General features: G+C 50.9%; 2 protein-coding genes across 2 annotated transcripts in view; both read right to left on the reverse strand.

The window, feature by feature from the left end:
• Nucleotides 1-1148: 1148 nt before the first annotated feature.
• On the reverse strand, nt 1149-12571 carry LOC132805504 (gamma-secretase subunit APH-1A-like). Its single transcript, XM_060820617.1, has 7 exons — nt 12293-12571; nt 7330-7500; nt 5640-5713; nt 4990-5112; nt 3621-3748; nt 2331-2454; nt 1149-2177 (listed from the first exon to the last, which is right to left on the reverse strand). Exons 1-7 carry the CDS (start codon nt 12403-12405, stop codon nt 2113-2115), a joined length of 798 nt encoding a protein of 265 aa, XP_060676600.1. The 5' UTR covers nt 12406-12571; the 3' UTR covers nt 1149-2112.
• A 4505-nt stretch (nt 12572-17076) lies between these two features.
• The window catches only part of LOC132805481 (ras-related protein Rab-13-like), a 60962-nt gene continuing 56274 nt past the window's right edge, over nt 17077-21764 (reverse strand). Inside the window, exon 8 of the mRNA XM_060820582.1 lies at nt 17077-19899. Within this exon, the coding sequence (XP_060676565.1) occupies nt 19825-19899 (75 nt within the window). The 3' untranslated portion in view covers nt 17077-19824. The remainder of the gene's footprint in view (nt 19900-21764) is intronic.

The raw sequence follows: 21764 nt of genomic DNA on the forward strand, positions 1-21764 counted from the left end.
TCACAATGTGTCTTACTTACACTCACTCAGGACGACACACATTTCGCGCTCAGGGGCCAACTGTCTACAAATGAAAGAACTACATTTGAGATGCTAATTTTTTTAAAACTACCTGGATGGTGGGGGGAGGCTAGGCTGTGGTTGCTGTATCCATGGCAACTGCTTTGGCCAATCAAGAGCAGCCCCCCCCCCACCCAAACACAGGGTATAAATCATTGCAATGGTTTGAAACGTGGAATTCTTGGATTTGTCCTGACGCCCTGAAGACAAAACTGCGGCAAAAAACCCCTCCGTTTTCAGCAAGATTTAAACCAGTAAGAGCAGGAAAACCGAACACGTGAAAGGAAGCTCGAGTACAAAAGCCCTTTGGAAAGGCGAAAGGGAAACGCTCAGCAAGCCCGCCATCATCCGTGAATTTCGAGAAGAGGTCACAGCCCTGAAACGCTCACTGCGTTTCTCACTCCCCAGACTCGCTGGTTATTTCCAAGCACGCGTGTGTGTGTGTGTGTGTGTGGTTTTTTTGGTTAACTTTATAGCATCCTTCGTGTGTTTTGCTTGCAATGCTCCAGGAAACCACCGCATGGGCAACTCGCACTTCCCCCAATCCGGAGACAGAACAGGACAATGCCAGCCAAATAATTAAAGTATTGTATTTTTTAAATGAAATAACATTTGAGAGTAACGTGCAATGTCTTGCACAGAATCATCTTGTTACAACAAGACCCACATTATTCAAGCAAATACATGATGCCTCTTCGGTCATTTGGAGTGGGCATTGAGAGAGTTCATTAATGCAGCTCTATAATTTAAAAAAACCTTGTTTCCCAACCATTTGTGGTGAGGATGTTTCACAATTTCTTTCCCCATCACGTGCAGTGCTCATGGAATGATAGAAGGCTCCCTCCTTGCTTAATGTGTGACCACATTTCTCTCAGGGGGCAGGATGATGCACAGGGCAGCAACTTCGGCCCTTTAGCGGCTGAGGGAACCTGGGCTATTTACAGCTGCAACTCTCCCCTTCAAATGTCAGTCGTCCGTCTCACCAGGAAGGTCCGTGCCAAGCATCCTGAGGGAAAGCATTCCAGGATTGACGTACAGAGGCCTTTTTTTTGGTGGGGGAGTATTTGGGGGGGGGGGGGGGGGGGGGGGGGGGGGGCGCAAAATGCTATTCTCATTGCTTTTTAACCTCCCTGGCCTGCTTTTAAACACAGCTCAGGGCTAGACACTGAGGTGAGGAGAGGAGAAACAAAACTCTGCACATTGTCAGGAGGTTCAGGCCTTGAGCAGTAGAGAGAGAAGCACTTGGAGATGACGGTTTTTTTAACTCCGCACATGAGGGTTAACAGTGGCCGGCGTTTCCCTGTATAGTGAGACCAACGCTTTTTATGGACCTCAGCACAGTACGGGGAAGAAATAGGGGATGACTTGGAAAACGGCCCTCCTGTCACACCTCACCCCCAAAACAGAAGAATGGCAAACGCACCTTGCGTTTTAATTTTCAAACCCAGTGATTAGCTACCTACAAACATACACTTTCTGCAGCAGTTTCGCTCGAAATGACGAGAGTTGGAGAGATCCACTTAATTAAGTTACACACAGGATAGAGAGAACCTTCCCTCTTGTTTGATCAGTCAAAGTCCTGACAGGTTTAACTGGAATGATATCGAAGTCCTATGGGAAAGCACAAAAGCAGGAGAGGAGCTCATGTGCTAGAGTCCAGCCCCTTGCCTTTCGGTTAGAGAGATTAGGAAATAATAAAAGATGACAAAAACAAAGATTGCACATGCGCACCCCCGTGCTAATGGAGTATTGCACCATAATGGGAGTTTTCGAGACAGAAAAAATCAAAAAGTTCCATAATGCGTTCAGTAGTCAACTTTGTTCCGCAAGACGTCCAATTTCTTCCTCCAGTGGACGCACCAAGTCGGTTAACGTGAGGTAATTGCTGCTGGGGCCTGTCCCGCTGTCTGCTTCACAATGAGCACCCCATCTGACACGTGCAACAACTGACTGCTGTCCGAGTCCTGTGCTCATCTGGCCAGCCAGTGCCCAGGGGAAGGCAGGGGGATGGGGTTAGAGCGGAGGGGACGCTGCCGAGTGCTCGGACTGCCCTCAATCCTCCGCTGGGGGCTGGAGAGCGGAATAGACCAGAATGTGGGGGTCAGACTCCTGCTTGCCTGAAACACAAACAACGGGCTCAAATAAGAGAGAGAGAGAGAGAGAGAGACAGACAGAGAGACAGACAGACAGAGCAAAGAAACCAAGTCATGAAAGGTGTGGGGCATGCAGGGTTACTGAGAGAAGAAAACACAAGCACTGTGTGTACCTACATGTAACACAGCGCCAGATATTCCGCACCGATCCCCCTGCCGTCAAAAAGGCCCATCCTCCTGTGGCGATCGTGATGGCGTAGATCAGAGGGAGGCTCCACTCATACCGAGGATTCAAGAATGTCTGGGAACAAAGGCAGGAAGGAGGAGAGGGGTCAGGTGCAGGGCTGTAGCACAGAGGGAGTGAGGAACACTTCACGTGTTCGCCCACCTGAGGTCTTTGCCCACAGGGTGGCCCGTCCTTGTCCGCAGGGAGGTTTCACTTCCACTCTGGAAACACGGTCTCAATTGATTCAAGCAATTACATTCTTATTGCAGAGTTAGAACATGGTGGGCAGGTTGGGCAGCACGGTGGCTCAGTGGTTAGTGGCTGCTGCCTCTCAGCGTCAGAGACCAGGGATGTGCAGGTTAGGGTGGATTGGCCCTGCTAAATTGTCCCATCGTGCCCAGGGATGTGCAGGTTAGGGTGGATTGGCCATGCTAAATTGTCCCGTCGTGCCCAGGGATGTGCAGGTCAGGGTGGATTGGCCATGCTAAATTGTCCCATAGTGCCCAGGGATGTGCAGGTTAGGGTGGATTGGCCATGGGAAATTGTCCCATAGTGCCCAGGGATGTGCTGGTTAGGGTGGATTGGCTATGCTAAATTGTCCCATAGTGCCCCAGGGATGTGCAGGTTAGGGTGGATTGGCCATGCTAAATTGTCCCATAGTGCCCAGGGATGTGCAGGTTAGGGTGGATTGGCCATGCTAAATTGTCCCATAGTGCCCAGGGATGTGCTGGTTAGGGTGGATTGGCCATGCTAAATTGTCCCATAGTGCCCAGGGATGTGCTGGTTAGGGTGGATTGGCCATGGGAAATTGTCCCGTAGTGCCCAGGGATGTGCAGGTTAGGGTGGATTGGCCATGCTAAATTGTCCCATAGTGCCCAGGGATGTGCAGGTTAGGGTGGATTGGCCATGGGAAATTGTCCCATAGTGCCCAGAGATGTGCAGGTTAGGGTGGATTGGCCATGGGAAATTGTCCCATAGTGCCCAGGGATGTGCAGGTTAGGGTGGATTGGCCATGGGAAATTGTCCCATAGTGCCCAGGGATGTGCAGGTTAGGGTGGATTGGCCATGGGAAATTGTCCCATAGTGCCCAGGGATGTGCAGGTTAGGGTGGATTGGCCAAACTAGCGTTGGGGGGTGGGGGGGGGGGGGGGGGGGAAGGTGCTCTCTCTTATTCAGGAGCCTCCTGCCTGTCAGCACCTTGGTATGGGAGGAGGGGGCTGGTGGGGGGGTTTAAGACTCACCAGGCCAGACGTCAGCACGTGAGAGACAACGACCACGGCCAGCAGCAGCCACCTCCTCTTCTCGCAGGCGTCAAAGAACACGACCCCCCAGGACATGTGCAAGAGAACCACAGCGGAGGTGACGAAAGCTGTGCAGAGACAGGAATCACCTGGGTGACAGGGCCTGCACACACACACGCACGCGTGTCAGAGAGCTCGTGAGCGGCAGTCACTTAAACCGACAGGGGGGGGAATCCCCCTCCCGTCCAACCTTCTTGGGGCTTAGCTTTAAGAGACCTGGAGACTGCAGCACAGAAAAATCTCAAACCTCTTCTCTTCTGTGATTCACTCTCGGAACGTGGAGGGTCAGCTTCATCCACCGCTCACTGTCCCCACGGGGACTGGGAACAGGGAGGCAGATGGAGTGCTGGCCGTTATGTCCAAGGGAAGGGGGTTTTGCTCAAACTCTACGAGGCATGAGTTAGACCGCAGCTGCAATTCTGTCGACAGCCTGACCCCCCACCTCCCAGTATCCCAGACTGGGCCTTGGGGAAGGCTCACTCACTCAGCTGACCCTGGGGATGGAGAGACTCCCTGGGAGGAGAGGTCGGGTGGGTTTGGGGCCTGTCCTTCTTGGGAGTTTAGAAGAACAGGCTATCTGAGTGCAACACACAAGATTCTTCAGGGGGACATTAACAGGGGAGGTGTGGGGAGGTGGATTCCTCCCGTGTGTGGGAGAGCCAAGGACCACAGAGGTCTGCAACACGGAAACAGGCCCTTTGGCCCAGTTTTCATAATTAATCTCGCCCCATTTGCCTGCAATTTGGTCCCTATCCCATCCACGTGCCTGAGTAAAATGTTACTAAACTAACAAAATTGTACTCACTTCCACCACGACCTCTGGCAGCCCGTCCCAGACACACACAGCACCCTCTGTGTGAGAAAACCTGCCCCTCTGCACCCTCCCCCCTCACAAAATCCTACGCCCTCTAGTTTTCGACTCCCCGACCCTGGGGAAAAGCTGTGGGCTTATCGCTGCCTCTCACAAGCCTGTCAGGTCACCCCCTCAGTTTCTGACGCTCCAGGGGAAAAAAAATGTCCCAGTCTCTCCTTATACCTCAAACCTTCCTGTCCATGTAGCATCCCTTGTCAATTTTTACTGCACTCTTTCTAGTTTAATAATAGAGGGCGTCATCTCAGAATAAGGGGTCGCTGAAGACGGAGATAGGGAGGAATCTTTTTCTCTCAGAGGAGAGAGAATCTCGGGAATTCTTTGACCCAGCCCCGAAGGCCCTCCGTGGTATTCAGCACATTCAAGACTAAGGGGAATCTTTAACATCTGTGATCACATGACGATGCAAAGGCCCGGTCCCACATTTCGCCAACTGACCTGAGGTAAGGAAAAAGTAGGGAGAGTCTCCGTGAATGCCCACCGTGCCTGGCCCCAGCGAGTCCGACAGTACGTTGATGACAGAGAAGGCACCACTGGCAACACCGAAGGCTAGACCCGAAACTGTGAGGGAAGAGACAGGCAGCGTGAGGGGAGGAATCGAAAGGACGCTCGGCAAACTGTATTCTCCTCCCCAGACGGGTAACGGAGAAGAATTGGCTGAACCTCGCCAGCATGTTTAAATTGGACGCAAAACGCTGCGGATATCAGAAACAAAAGGGGGGAGACAAGGGCGAGAGAAAGAAAGAGCGAGAGCAAGAGCGAGAGAGAAAGCGAGGACAGGAGCAGCAGCTCCTTACCCTTCCCTTTCACTCCATGTCTGGCAGCGAGCACAATTAGATCGATCACAAACTTGTGGCCAAGCACATACAGAGGGCCCAATGGTCTCCTCCTAATTTATACATGCGTTTTGGGTTGGGGGAGGCAGTGGTGGTGGTGGTGGTGTTGAAGGTGACTGATTCTCTCAATGGCCCAGTGCATATTGAGCAATCAGTGTCAAATTCGCGATGGGACGGGACAGCGGTGCCAGGAAGGGGAAGGGTTTTGCCCGACGGAACATCCACGTGGCGGGCTGCAGCCGGTTCTTTTACCATACGCCATCTGCCCGATGGAGATGGGCGACCTCCCGTCTTCGCTTATCGCCTCGAGGCCCTGGTCAGCTTTCCTGCGGGTGGGACAGAGAGATACAAAAGGTCACAGGGGTCACTGGGTACCACAGCTGACACACAATCCCGCACCCGCTCAGTCGGGCCCGGACAGGGAACAGGAAGACCATTAAACCCTTGGGATTCCTCCCAGCTGCACTCACCTAGTTATCCTCACCAATAAGCACAGTCCGAAACAACAGTCATACAACACGGAAACAGACCCTTCGGTCCAACCTGTCCATGCTAAATGGACATCCTAAATTAAGCTTGTTTCATTTGGCACGTACCCCAGTCCTGATGAAGGGTCCTGTCTGAAACGTTCTCTCTCCTGAATTTGTGATGCTGCTTCATCTGTCGTGCTTTTTCTTTCGACTCTGACAATCTCCTCATAATCTCCATCTCCCTCCAAACCCTTCCTATTCATGCCCCTCCATCCAGATACCTTTTAAATGCTGTCATTGTACCAGCCTCCACCACTTCCTCTGGCAGCTCGTTCCAGACACGTACCACCCTCTGGGTGAAAAAGCTGGAGAAAGCAGGGTAGGGGAGCCCAAAACTAGAGGGCACAGATTTAGGGTGAGAGGGGGAAAAGGTTTGAAAGGAACCTAAGGGGCAACGTTTTTCACCCAGAGGGTGGTGCGTGTGTGGAATGAGCTGCCAGAGGAAGTGGTGGAGGTTGGTACAATTTAAAAGACATCTGGATGGGGACATGAATAGGAAGGGTTTGGAGGGACGTGGGCCAAGTGCTGGCAAATGGGACGGGATCAGGTTGGGATATCTGGTCGGCATGGACAGGTTGGACCGAAGGGTTTCGTTTCTGTGCTGCACATCTCTATGACTCTATGTTGGCGGCAATATTGATCAGACACAGACAGACACAGACAGACACAGACAGACACAGACAGACAGACACAGACAGACACAGACAGACACAGACAGACACAGACAGACACAGACAGACACAGACAGACCCTCTGGATGGTCCTGGCTCCCCCTGTGGAAGTGCATTTGTGTTGTTCTGTAGATTAGATTACATTACATACAGTGTGGAAACAGGCCCTTCGGCCCAACAAGTCCACACCGACCCGCCGAAGCGCAACCCACCCATACCCCTACATTTACCCCTTACCTAACACTACGGGCAATTTAGCATGGCCAATTCACCTGACCCGCACATCTTTGGACTGTGGGAGGAAACCGGAGCACCTGGAGGAAACCCACGCAGACACGGGGAGAACGTGCAAACTCCACACAGTCAGTCACCTGAGGCGGGAATTGAACCCGGGTCTCAGGCGCTGTGAGGCAGCAGTGCTAACCACTGTGCCACCCAGAAAGACCATGGACGTACATGGCGGACGGTAAAGTCAGCTGCACTGCATGGGGGTGGGGGGGGGGGGGGGGGGGGGGAGGATGAAACTGAGGATATGCATTTGACAGCAATAATGGAGGGGGAAACCTACATTTACATTCATCAGACATCAACCACAGCACCCTCAGCTCATCCTATCCTGCACACACACCAGACAGGCTCCCTCTACTCCCGATCCACAGGATCTTTCACACATGGTGACAGTGAAGTCAGCCCGGATGATTTCCCAGGGAGCGACATGTCCTCTCTGGCCAGCGAGCTTACTTGAGCAGCTTGTAGTAGGCGAACCGGAAGGCCTCTTGGAGCAGGACGGAGATCCCGGCTCCCATCATCAGCAGGCCGTGCTGAAGCCCGGCGTTCTCCCTGTTGCTGAGCTGTACTGCCACAAACCACAGCAGCGAGGAGAGGAGCAGCGATACCAGCCAGAAGAACGAGCTGTGGGGGGAGGGAGGGTTAGAAAGCGGTCACCGTTAGTCCAACACACGGTCACAGAAAGCCGTGCACGCTCGCTTACCCCGAGAGGCTCTCTCGAGTTTAGAGGATGCCGAATTCAAAACACGTCCGGACACGGTCCCTGCCCCGATCAGCGACCCACGTTTTAAAAAGTGCAGGCGCTTCCCAACGGGTTAGAAAGCAGCTCAGGGCAGACTGCAATTTGAGCAGCATTGGTCGGGGAGCTCCGAGTGTTGTGCCCTCGCACTCCGACAGTGCCTTTCTCAACCCCACTGCCCCCCTCCCAAAGTGCCTGGAGGCCAAAGAGCTACTTCTGAAGGGCAATGCAGGAAATACAGCAGCCCATTTGGGCAAAGCAAGATCCCACAAAGACGCGAACCCGCCTGCTGTCGCAGAGACGTTGGTTGAGGGGTAAATAGTGGTCCCCGGCGCACTGGGAGAAGTGCCCCACCCCCCACCCACTGAAGCTCTGTGACCTTTAACCTCCATCCAAGCATGGCCTTGGTTTAAGATGTTGGTCACTAAGGCATCCCCCCCGGGTAGCTGCCCGTCCCCCGCACTGGGAGCATCAGCCCAGACTCTGGATCAAACAAATCAAACCCCATAACATTCTGACTCAAAGGGCTCATCCCTCACAGTGAGTCGGTGGGTGGAAACGTACGCCAAGAAAATAAAAATCCTCAGTATTTTTTAAATTTACAATTATTATTGTATAATTCTTTAAAGTGTGTGTCACGTATAGACAGGAGGGTTAAGGAGGCACATAGCAGGCATGCCTTCATTGCTCAGACCTTCGATACAGGAGTTGGGGTTGTACAGGATGTTGGTGAGGCCTCGTCTGGAGTAGAGTGCACAGTTCTGGTCGGGCTGTTATAGGGAGGGTATTATTACACTGGAGGGGGTTCAGAAGAGATTTACCAAGATGTTGCTGGGAGTGGAGGGTTTGAACTACAAGGACAGGCTGCGATGTCTTTCACTGGTGCATTGGAGGCTGAGGGGAGACCTTATGGAGGTTTATAAAATCACGACGGGCATGGATAAGATGAATGGTGAGTGTCGATTCCCTAGGGCGGAGGATTTCAAGACTGTGGGCACATTCGTAAAGTGAGAGAGATTTAAAAAAGACACGGAGGCAAATTCTTTTTTTAAAAAACACACAGAGGGTGGTTCATGTGTAGAATGACCTTCCTGAGGAAGTGGAGGACGTGGGTACACTGACAACATTTAAAAGACATTTGGATAAGTACTCGACTAGGAAAGGTTTGGAGGGATATGGGCCAGGAGCAGGCAGGTGGGACTAGTTTAGTTTGGGGATTATGGTCACATGGACCTATTGAAACTGTGCTGTATGACCCGATGACATTGTCTTCCCTTCAAGGCCAAATATATTCTTCCTGAGATATGGTGCCCAGATCTCCCTTACCAAGTAAGGAATCAAACCAAGGTTTCATATACCTACAGCAGAACTTCTGCGCCCTTATACTCCAATCCTCTAGATTAATAGGCCAGCCTTCCATTAGCCAGAAGGATTATTTTCTGCGTCTGTCCGTGGCATTTCTAAGATGTGTGCATCTGAGCTCCCAGGTCTCTTTAGGCACCCACTGTACTGAACTTCACACCATCTGGAGATTCCCGGGTTTTTCTGAATTTCTGTTCCTGAATTTCTCATACTGAAGTGATGACACTATGCTTTGAACACAGAGGTGTGCGCAATCCACTGTTGCTGCACAGAAAAGTTTCCAAAAAAGGCAAAGAAGCGGTCGATTTGATGTTACTCTGGTTTCCATTTCTCGACCTGCGCTTTTACCTCTATGTGGTCCGTACCCCTCTACTCCCAGCTTATTCACGTATCGGTCACGTCTCTGAAAAGTTGCCATTGTATCTGTCTCCCTCTGGCAGCGTATTCCATTCACTTGCTACCCTCTTACCTCTCACATCTCCTTTAAACTTTCCCCCTTTTACCTTCAATCTGAGTCTCCTACTCGTTGACGTTTTTACCTTGGGGGTTAAAAAAAACTGTCCATCCTAGTCACGTCTGAACCACTGGATTATTCGTCCCTCGGCATTACCTCATCTTTCACTGCACAAAAAAACCGAGAAACAGCCTACAGCATCAGACGCAACAGGCCCTGACAGTATTCAGACAATAATACTGAATTGGCTGGGACTATTTTGCCTGGAACGTCAGAAGCCAAGGGCTTATGCAGATGTTTACGAGGAACATGGATGTGGTGAACAGCCAAAGTCTTTTTCCCAGGGTAGGGGAGTCCAAAACTAGAGGGGCATAGGGGTAAGGTGAGAAGGGAAAGATTTAAAAGGGACTTAAGAGACAGATTTTTCCCACGCAGAGGGTGGTGCGGGTATGGAATGAGCTGCCAGAAGAAGTGGTTGAGGCTGGTACAATGACAACATTTAACAGGTATTTGGATGGGTATATGAATAGGAACGGTTTGGAGGGATATGGGTCAGGTGGGACTAGATGGGGTTGGAATAGCTGGTCAGCATGGACAGATTGGACCGAAGGGTCTGTTTCCGTGCTGTACATCTCTATGACTCTATGGTTGGCATGAACGACTTGGACTGAAGGGACTGTTTCTATGGTTATATCTCTGCTACTTGACTGATGACCAGTGTCCTTAGATAAGTTGTCCCAGTGCAGCTACAATCCTGGCATTTAATACTTGGATCAGCAGCTCAATATAAGCTGGTCTGAAAGTTATGGTATAGCCTGATCTCCTGATTTTGTCGCACCCGAATACCTGCCCTCAAATGTCCAGCTGCATCCCCTCAACTCCTCTGGTACACGGCAGCATCTCATCTTGTTAATAGGGTCCAATCCTAGCACATCAGACAGCACAGCACAGAAATGGATGCAACCAGTCCTCACAGACCAGGTTAATAATACCCTCCCTCTAACAGGGCGACCAGAACTGGACACTACACTGCAAAAGAGATCTTGTACATCCTCAATACGACATCTCACCTGTCATACTCAAGAGGTCTGAGCAATAAAGGCAGCAGTGCTAAACACCTTCCCAGCCACCATTCTGTATGTGATGCAAACTTCAAAGAATTACGTTCTAGATTTAACTCAAAGCTGGGAGGGGGGGGGGGGGTTGTCAACCAGAGCGCAAATGTATTGCACAGCCATCATCTTAGTGATTAGCAGAGAAGTCTCGATGGGCCAGATGGCTTATTTCTCATGTTTTTATCACAGAGCAATTGGCGAGGCCTTAACACAAGGTAAACATGTCTCAGGTGAGGTGGCAGAGGTTGAGAAGGAAGGCACCTTCACGGCAACCTCAGCCAACACGAGAGGTCAACCCACTCTGCTGGCATTGCTCAGACAAACAAACAATTAGACACTAAAGTGGAAATCGCTGACAGAAAAACCTCAGCAGGGCGGGCTGCAGCTGCAGACAGAAATCAGTCAACATTTCAGATCCAATCACTCTTCCTCAGAACAAGTAATCAGGTGGGCCACAATCACACCGAATAACTTCCCATGGTCACTCCACCCTAACCTGTACATCCCTGGGCACTAGGGGACAATTTAGCATGGCCAATCCACCCTAACCTGCACATCCCTGGGCACTAGGGGACAATTTAGCATGGCCAATCCACCCTAACCTGCACATCCCTGGGTACTACGGGACAATTTAGCATGGCCACTCCACCCTAACCTGCACATCCCTGGGCACTAGGGGACAATTTAGCATGGCCACTCCACCCTAACCTGCACATCCCTGGGCACTAGGGGACAATTTAGCATGGCCAATCCACCCTAACCTGCACATCCCTGGGGCACTACAGTGCAATTGAGCATGGCCAGGGATGTGCAGGCTAGGTGAGTTAGCCATGGAAAATGCAAGGTTACGGGGGATGCTGTTTGGAGGGTCAGGGTAGACTCAATGGGGCTGTTTCCATACTTAGGCATTCTATGAATGGCCTCATCTTCTGTGTGGTCTTACAGGAGTAACCAACCCCCCCCCCCCCCAAAAAAAGACATCACGACCCCACGGAACGTAGCAGTTGTCTGTTCAGCCCTACACCAGTTGAATAGCCCCTTGGGTACAACTGCCCAGGCTCACGGGACCTAACCAATGCCCCATCATGGGGCAGAATCACCCGATGTGGGTGGGGGTGGGGGGGCGGGGTAGCCTGGAGGCTGCTGCCCATATGACTTGCCTGCAACTCGGATGCTGCCTGACCCGCGGTGCTTTTCCAGCACCACACTCCCAACCACTGTCCGTACAGCCTACTGCAGTCGAATAGCCTGTGGGGGCACAACCCTCCCCTCCCCAGGGCGTACAGGATCCAGGAAGGGCACCAGGACACTGCAGTGCTGAGGGTCTTAAAAAGGTAAAGCACGGGGGCCCACCCAGCCTCCTGCAGTCGAATAGCCCACTTAGGCGTGACGTGGTTGGGGGGCAGATTATAAACACCAGGGTCGGTGCTGGGGGGTGGGGAAAGGTAGGTAACCACCTTTTTTTTAAAAAAAAAGGAGAGAAGGAAAAAAAAAGTGATGACAGAGGATTGGACAGAAAAGTTTTTTTTTGTCGGCCAAACATTTTCCACTCCCCAGGCGACGATCCCTTTAAATCCTGGGGCAACGGCTCGTGGTGACTTTAATGATTGACAGCGGCGGCGGCGGATGCGGGCGGTGCAGGTGAAGCGCGAGTGCGGTCGGGCGGGTTTAATTTTTTTAATTTTTATACACGAACGAAAGGTTTTGTTTTTCCTATTTATTATTTTTGTTGTTGGGAAAACTCACCCGGCGACCAGGATGATCACCCGCAGCGGGTCACCGGCCACGGTGAACAGCAGCAGCGCGAACGCCGGCCCGAACGCGATGAAGGCGCAGCCGAAGAAGACCGCCGCGCTCATGGCGGCGCCGGGAGACGAGGAGAGTGCGAGGCCTCGGCCTCAGGCCTTAAACCCCCGGTTTAAAAGTCCCACCGCCATCGGCCAGGCCCTCCTCCTCCTGGATCCCCGCCCGTTTCCAACCTCCCGAGGGTCCGCCGGTCACAGGCCCCACGGCCTGTCGCGCCGGGGGCACGCCCTGGCCAATCAGCGTCGGGCTAGGAGGGGTGGGGGTGGTGCCGCGGGATGTTTGACGTGCGGTACGGCCAATCGGCTGCCGTGGCTGGGCGGGCGAAATGGTGATCGACGGGCGGCTCGGCCATTCGGATTTATGTCCCCGACGGCCGGGCCAGTCGACGTCCAGGGTAGGCGGGCCGCGGAGTGATCGACGGGTCGCCCCTCCAGTAGGATTTTGACAGCCCATCCGCATCGAGGATAGGCGGGTCGCGAGTTGATTGACGGAAGACCCGGCCAGTCGGATGATGACAGCCATTTTCTGCGTAGCCGAGGCGAGAATTGATTGACGTGCCAAGTCGGATGTCGACGCTTCTGGACCGCCTTTCCACTCAACGTCGAGGGTCTGGTGGCTGATTGATGGGCCGCTCCACCAATTGGATATCACCACTCCCTTGAAGGCCTGTCCACCTGATTGACAGGCCGCTTGGCCAGTGGGATGTCCGTATTCATGTTGGTTGGTCAATCGGTGAGGCGGATGAAGAGTCTGCTCATCCAATCGGATGCCGCCATTCTGAACGGGGTGGGACGGATGATTGACAGTCGCCAATCGAGTTTGAGATAAGGTCCCGGTAATGGGCGTGGATTACTCGTGTGACTGACAGGCGAACTGTCCAATACGGTGGCGGGGTGCGTCCTTTGGAACCATTTGGGGTTAAGGTCAGGGTGATTGATGTTTCCATTGACGAGTCAGATGTCGCCTCTGATGGATGAAGCAATGAACGACTCGGGTGGCCGTGTACGGGAAAGAATGACATTAATTACGACCAATCGGATGCCGACATTGTGGACGCCTTATTCAATCGGCATGGAGGGAAGGACGGCCAGGTGGCGGTGTGTGTGATTGAGGTCGTGTTCAGGCTGGGGGGGCGTGGTTTCATGCTGACCGACATGCGAGATGACCAATGGAATGCCGGAACCCTCTCGACCAATCGCATTTTGGGCGAATGGGTGGAGCGCAGTTCCTGCGCGTGCGCACGGCGCGCAAGGCAGCATGGGAGTTGTAGTCTTTCTGCTCTCTTGCTGCAGAGTCCAAAGAGAAAGCAAAATGCTGAAACTATTGAAATAAAAACAGAAGTTGCTGGTCACTGTTGTCGACTAGAAAGCGGCCACACAGCCCATTGGTTTTGCATTTGTTCTCCTGCATGAGCATTATGATTTAGTGTCAATCTCCTGGCCTGCAAACCTATACATTGTCTCGATTCAAACAACTTTCTTGTTGCTTTCTTTACTGTCTCAATTGAAATTGCCTTTAATTGCACCATATTCCTTTCAAGTCAGCACATTCCAGACCTAAACCACTGGCTGAGCTAAATTTTGTTTACTGCTATGCTTGTGTTGTGCAAAACACCTTAAAACTGTGCTCTCTGGTTCTTGACTGACAAGAGTTGTTAAGAAGAGAGAGTGTGGTGCTGGAAAAGCACAGCAGGTCAGGCAGCATCTAAGGAGCAGGAGAATCGACTGGCTGATTCCTGGTGAAGCCCGTTCCTGATGTAGGGCTTTTGCCCGAAACGTCGATTCTCCTGCTCCTCGGATGCTGCCTGACCTGCTGTGCTCCTCCAGCACCACTCTCTCGACTCGAATCTCCAGCATCTGCAGGCCTCAATTTCGCAGGATAGTTAAAAAGGCATACTTTTACGAGTAGAGGGATTATGTTTAAGAGCAACAAGGTCGTGCTGCAGCTGTACAAAACTCTGGTGCGGCTGCACCTGGAGTATTGCATCGAGGAAGGATGTGGAAGCTTTGGAAAGGGTTCAGAGGAGATTTATCAGTATGTTGCCTGGTATGGAGGGAAAGTCTTCTGAGGAAAGGCTGAGGGACATGAGGCTGTTTTTGTTAGAGAGACGAACGTTGAAAGGTGACTTACTTGAGACATGAGATAATCAGAGGGTTAGATAGGGTGGATCGTGAGAGTCTTTTTCCTCGGATGGTGATGGCTAGCACGAGGGGATATAGCTTTAAATTGAAGAGTGATAGATATAGGACAGATGGTAGTCACCACATTATAGGAAAGATGTGGAAACTTTGGAAAGGATTCAGAGATTTACTAGGATGTTGCCTGGTATGGAGGGGTCTTACGAGGAAAGGCTGAGGGACATGAGGCTGTTTTCATTGGAGAGAAGAAGGTTGAGACATATAAGATAGCCACAGGGTTAGGTAGGGTAAACAGTGAGAGCCTGTTTCCTCAGATGGTGATGGCTAGCACAAGGGGACATACCTTTAAATTGAGGAGTGATATATAGGGCCGATTAGATTAGATTACTTACAGTGTGGAAACAGGCCCTTCGGCCCAACAAGTCCACACCGACCCGCCGAAGCGCAACCCACCCATACCCCTACATTTACCCCTTACCTAACACTACGGGCAATTTAGCATGGCCAATTCACCTGACCCGCACATCTTTGGACCGTGGGAGGAAACCGGAGCACCCGGAGGAAACCCACGCAGACACGGGAAGAACGTGCACACTCCACACAGTCAGTCGCCTGAGGCGGGAATTGAACCCGGAATGTCAGAGGTAGTTTCTTTACTCCGAGAGTAGTAGGGGTGTGGAATGCCCTACCTGCAACATTAGTAGACTCGCCAACTTTAAGGGCATTTAAATGGTCACTGGATAAACAGATGGATGAAAATGGAAGTGTAGGATAGATGGGATTCACTGGTCAGCGCAACATCAAGGGTCGAAGGGCCTGTACTGTGCTGTCATGTTCCATCTATGTTCTCATAGTTATATATTGATGATTTAGTCCATATTTACTCTGTGCAGCACTTGATTCTAAAAACTTTTATCGAGTTTCCTCGGACAGTTTACAACATGCTCAAGCAAGCCATTTGACCCATCGAGTCCACACCAACCCTCTGGAACAGCATCCCATCCAGTTCCGCCCTATCCCTGTAAACCTACATTTCCCATGACTAACCTGCACATCCCTGGGCACTATGGGACAATTTAGCATGGCCAATCCACCCTAACCTGCACATCCCTGGGCACTATGGGACAATTTAGCATGGCCAATCCACCCTAACCTGCACATCCCTGGGCACTATGGGACAATTTAGCATGGCCAATCCACCCTAACCTGCACATCCCTGGGCACTACGGGACAATTTAGCATGGCCAATCCACCCTAACCTGCACATCCCTGGGCACTATGGGACATTTTAGCATGGCCAATCCACCCTAACCTGCACATCCCTGGGCACTCTGGGACATTTTAGCATGGCCATCCACCCTAATCTTCACACCCCTGGACTACGGACAATTTAACATGGCCAATCCACCCTAACCTGCACACCCCTGGGCACTACAGGACAAATTAGCATGGCCAATTCACCCTAACCTGCACGTCTTTGGACTGTGGGAGGAAACTGGAGCACCCGGAGGAAACCCACGCAGATGGGGGGGGGAGAATGTGCAAACTCCACACAGATAGTCGCCCGAGGGTCGAATCAAACCCAGGTCCCTGGCACTGTGAGGCAGCAGTGCTAACCGATGAGCCACTGTGCCGCACTTTTAATAGACAGTCTTGCTTCACTCGAGTATATATCAAGCCAAATCTGTTCTCTGGAGGCTGTGTATTTCAGAGGTTGTGGAAACATACAAGATTCTTTAGGGGACCTGACCTGAAGAAATGTTGTTTCCCCAATTCATGCAGAACCAGAAAACATAATCGCTGAGTAAAAGGCTCACCATTCAAGGCAGAGTTAATACTGTGTATCTGTGGAATTTTTTTACCACAGAGGCTGGGTCATTAGTTTTATTCATGGCAGAGATAGGCAAATTTTCAATTAGGAGGGAGATAAAGGTTATGGGGGGAAAGCAGGAGAGTAGGACTGAGGATTATCAAATCATTCATAATCTTGCTAAATGGTACAGCATTATGAGGGGCTAATGGCCTTCTTCTGCTCTTATCCCTTATGGTAAATGTTCCCTTGTCTTTTGCCTCTGCTTCTTTATCCAGTATTCTTTGACTCCTAAACTTCCCAGCACACATTAGTGGGAGGAACCCAGCCATCCTCTTCTGTTCTGGGTCACCAATGTGACTCCCACTCCCAGATCAATGCTGAGATTAGATTTCTTACACGGTATGGAAACAGGCCCTTCGGCCCAACAAGTCCACACTAACCCTCTGAAGAGTAACCCACCCAGACCCATTTCCCTCTGACTAACATGATGGGCAATTTAGCACGGCTGACTTGCACATCTTTGGACTGTGGGAGGAAACCGGAGCACCTGGAGGAAATCCACAGAGACACTGGGAGAATGTGCGGACTCCACACAGACAGTTGCCCGAGGCTGGAATCGAACCTGGGACCCTGGTGCTGTGAGGCAGCAGTGCTAACCACTGAGCCATCGTGCCACCCACTAAGTGCTGCAAGAACCAGTCGTGATACAAATGTCTGCTGATAGCACCGACCTGCAAGCTAATTGAAAAAATAAACACTGGAGATATCAAGAATCCTGTATCAAAGTCTACAGCAACCGCAAATCTTTATTACATCAGCATTGTACAAGTGGTGCTAAATGCAGCTACGACACCATCCTGGCAAAAACTGGCCAAGATTCACTTTCTAGAGGCTTCATTCTTTCTAAATGTGGGGAAGGGGACAGTGGGTTGGGCACAACATAGGAAACAGAATGTGCTTTGCTCAAAAATACTGACTTAAACAGAGGTTAATCCCAACGGTTGAGTGGCGCTTGGTCCAGGCAGGTTGAGTTTCATTTTCTTTCTCGCCTAAATTTTAGCTTGAGCAACGGTTGGCAACAGACATAGGTAAATACCAGGTGGATAGCACAGTGGTGTGCAGTGTGATAATAAAGCACACAGTGTCACGGAGGTGATAGGATACAGGCCCGACGCCCATGACTGGAATTCCCTCCCACTTCAACCCGGCCACTCAACTTACTTCCTGACCTTGCCTCTCAAGTGGCCCGCACCACGTACCGGCAGGGTATCTGACCGACTACGGGTGGCCGCAGAGGCCCAGCAATGGCGGTTCCGCAACAGCTGATCTTCCACTTCCCTGTCCCCAAGGGGAACTGAGTCGAGTCGAACACCTCTGTTACCACCACACTCCCTCCCCAGGTCTCCTAGCAGCTCCCTACCTACATGACTGGCTACCATGTTGGACAGTGTAGCTACCTCTTCTCAGCCACTAGAAAAGAATGCTGCAAAGACCCATACACGCAGCACCTTCACTTCCCTCACTCATGCCCCACGAGCTCTTTCTAGGGATCTCCGGGTATCTCAGGATTGTTTGTTGCAATAAATTTAGTTTCGACGTGCTGCTACCAAGAATAGCATCATTTTCCCGACCCCCATTCCACCCACACCCTAGCCTGGAGGAGCTTAAAATCATCCCACGCTCTTTGAGGTCGGATCAAATCCCTGGACGGGCCCAGCCAAAGAATCTAGGCATGGGCAATCAATCCAGCCTTGCCAACAGAGCCCAGATAAATTGACCAGAGGTGTCACTGGCCTCTGCAGTAGGTCGAATGGGATGAATTGGAGTGAGGCCATTCGCACGTCACTGATGCTCCTGAATCGCGGTGGAAGGCTTCTCCTGTTTGTCCGACGACGACCAGACAGCCCTGTGGCCTCCAACCTGCACCTATTCTCAGTCTCTCGGCTCACCAAACGCAAACCACCCTGTCCTCCCAGCTTTCCTTCTCAAGTGAACACGGGGAGGCTTGGGTCGTTGCAGTGCAAGGAATCAATCGACTGCCGCACAAAGAGGTGCTCGCAGGCAAACGGCATCCCTGATTACCAAAGAGCCTGGAGACAGGAGTTTGGGTAAGGGAGGGGAGGTGGGGGTGGCGGGAGGCAGTTTCTTGATGGACCCCATCCATCCCCCTCTCAGAACTGACCTGCAGGTGGTAAAGGTGGAGGCCTGAGCAATTCCTGTCTCTTCCCTGCCCCCTTTTCAAGTTGCACTGGTGTGACCCAAGGACAGTACAGGAGAGGCAAGTCACTGGCATTGTCCCCCGACTTGCTTCCTCCCAAACGTTGGCCCCCCCCAGTGCTTTGATTTTGCATGCAGGGTGCATCAGCGAGCTGTTCAACCACCAGGAGCAACCCCGCCCCATTCGTCCTCACCTGGGATCAAGACTCCCCCAATGGCTGTGTCCCCTCAGCCAACCATCTCCAGTATCCCTCCTTCGGGATCAGTCAACCTAGGGAGGGGATCTGGCCTTTTATTTTTTTTTCTGCCCCCTTTGCTCCATCTCAGCCAGTCTCGCGCCATTATCGAGTGGAATAATGGTGGCTGGTGTTCAGAAATTCCAACTTCGAGTGCCTCCCCAACTAGCTCAAAATCCTTGACCCATCCCTGGGATTAGCCCCATCCTGAATCTTCACATTGTTAGAACCAAAAGGTGTTGGGGACTGTGGGAATTTGAGAAATCCCAGCACCATTTGACAGGAGTTCAACGACAAAATGAAAACCATCCCTTTAAAGTCCTGATTTCTCCACGTTTTACTGTTGACTTCCTGACCAGCTGTCCCCTGGAATTTTAGAACCGAGATGAGATGAGGGGGGGAGGAGGAGATTATACATTAGCAGAAACGCCCTCGCTGGCCTCAATTCCTGTAGGCCAACATCCGCCCCCAATGCCTGACCTTTGACCTCCATCTTCATCCTGGCACTGGGGAATTCTGTCCTGTTAAGCCCCCTTAAAACCAAAAGGGCAGGAATCTTGAAGAACAAGCAAATAAAAATAAAGAACAAAAAAAAATGAATAATACCAATGGATCTGGTGAAAAAAGACTTGAGGTCTTCGACTGCTTGACAAAATGTTTGCCACCATTCCCTCTTTTCCTCCCCTCCATCAACCCGCCATTGCTACAGACCCATTGAGATTCAATACATCACCCTCTCACCCCCTCCCACCCCAACCCGCCTTCAAGCCCCATATGTCGTACAAAGAAGCAAAGCTTAAATAAGTCCCGGATTTGACCTGCTGTGGGAGGAAGTTTCAGTCACAAAGAGGAACGTGGTTTAGTGTCTTCCGCTCCTGTCCAGGGAAGAAGGGGACGGGGGGGAGGGGAGGGGGGCTGTAGTGAAGCTACACCAGGTATGAAGCTACGATGACTGACCGCTGCGTCCCCAGACAGGTCCAGTAGTTGATTTCAATAAGTTATCCACACAATGGGTCTTCGTTGAGGAGGGTTACCTGGCTCTCTGTTGTGTGCATCACGTTCTGAGTCTTAAACTAAAGAACACTTGGAGCTTGACTTCTGTGGGCTTTCCAGGGGGGTCTTGTAGCCGGGGGACCCAAAGCCCTAGGTTTGAAGGAAACAAATTGTCAAGTTAGACAAAAGCAACATGAAAGAGGGGGAGAAATTGAGAGTAAAAGTGAGAGAGAGAGAGAGAAAAAGAGAGAGAAAGTGAGAGAGAAAAATGGCAGAATGGACTCGATGGGCCGAATGGCCTTACTTCCACTCCTATGTCTTATGGTCTTAAAAAGAGTGAAGTGAGAGAGAGAAAGTGAGAGAGAGAAAGAGAGAGAGGAGGAGAGAGAGAAAGAGTGAGAGAGAAAGGGAGTGAGAGAGAGAGAGGGAGAGAGAGAGAGAGAAAGTGAGAGAGAGAAAGGGGAGAGAGAGGAAGAGAGAGAGAGAGACGTGCATAATTTCTAATTCTCGAGACCACAAACTACACTTTTTACATCTTGTTTTCATAAATTTTACTTCAGTCAGAGGTGGCCTTCATTCTGCTACTAACACCCATCCTAGATCTGTCATCTTTCTCCAAACACGACAGCCTTTTTCTTTTAAAGATTAGATTAGATTCCCTACAGTGTGGAAACAGGCCCTTCGGCCCAACAACTCACACCGACCCTCCGACGAGTAACCCACCCAGACCCACTTCCCTCTGACGAATGCACCTAACACTGTGGGCAATTTAGCAAGGCCAATTCACCCTGACCCTCTTTTGTTCCATGATCCTTTTGATCTCTTCATCCTCCTTTGCCCTCTAGCCTGTACTTGCTCTTCCCTTCTGTTTGTAGAAATATAGATGCAAGAGGAGGCCATTCAGCCCTTCGAGCCTGCACCACCATTCAATGTGATTGTGGCCGATAGAGTCATCCAGCACGGAAACAGACCCTTTGGTCTAACCAGTCCATGCCAAACATAATCCCCAAACTAAATTAAACTAGTCCCACTTGCCTGCTCCTGACCCATATCCCTCCAAACCTTTCCTGTTCACATACTTACCCAAATGTCAAACGTTGACACTGTACCCACACCCACCACTTCCTCAGGAAGTTCATTCCACACACGAACCACCTGCCCTCACCCGCCATTTTAAAATATATTTCCTTTCATTTCAAGAATGTGGCCCCCCTGCAGTCTTGAAATCCACTCCCCTAGGGAAAAAAAACACCTACCATTAACTTTATCTTTAACCCCTCATTTTGTTATAAACTTCTAGCAGGTCGCCTCTCAACCTCCTAGGAAGAAGTCCCAGTCTTTTTTTATAACTCAAGCTTTCCACATCTGGCAACGTCCTGGTAAATCTCTTCTGAACCCCCTCCAGTTTAATAATCTCCTTCCTGTAACAGGGCGACCAGAACTGGACACAGTTCTCCAGACGAGGCCTCACCAATGTCCTGTACAACCCCAACATGGCGTCCCCAACTCCTGCACTCAAAGGCCTGAGCAATGAAGGCAAGCGTACTAAACACCTTTTTAAACCACTAGCCCCCACCCCCCACCGCCATGTGAAATTAAGAGAGGAGCTGAATAAAATAGAAAATACAACATAATGGGATTTGAAGGTCCTTTTGTAGGAATCACATAAAGCTAGTTTATAGTTTTAATAGGAAATAGGTAAGGCAACTGGAACGTTGGCCTTTATTTCAAAGGGGAAATGGAGTATTAAAATACGGAGCTCTTGCTAAAACGATACAAGGCGGTGGTTAGACTACACCTAGAATAGTCAACTGTTGGGTCCCTTACCTGTAGAGTCAGTTCTGCTGTAACACGGTAACAGAACTGTACTCGTGCATGCCCGTGTTATAAGCAAATCATGTAATAGCTGCACCGTTTAAACTCATGGGGCTGGAATTGTGTTATATAGCCACTACATGCTTTAAACGTTCGTGCTATAGAAATACTATCCCCAATTCAATTGAGTTGTAGCGAAT

Source organism: Hemiscyllium ocellatum, chromosome 50, assembly GCF_020745735.1.
Source record: "Hemiscyllium ocellatum isolate sHemOce1 chromosome 50, sHemOce1.pat.X.cur, whole genome shotgun sequence".
Taxonomy (NCBI): Eukaryota; Metazoa; Chordata; class Chondrichthyes; order Orectolobiformes; family Hemiscylliidae; genus Hemiscyllium; species Hemiscyllium ocellatum.

Bases quoted from the DNA above. Each gene is read 5' to 3' on its own strand.
- LOC132805504 (XM_060820617.1), bottom strand. From the start codon at position 12,405: ATGAGCGCGGCGGTCTTCTTCGGCTGCGCCTTCATCGCGTTCGGGCCG. The intron at 5,714-7,329 runs GTAAGCTCGCTG...TCCCACCCGCAG, and splicing joins GCCTACTACAAGCTGCTCAA to GAAAGCTGACCAGGGCCTCG. The intron at 5,113-5,639 runs GTAAAAGAACCG...CTTCCCTCACAG, and splicing joins CATCGGGCAGATGGCGTATG to TTTCGGGTCTAGCCTTCGGT.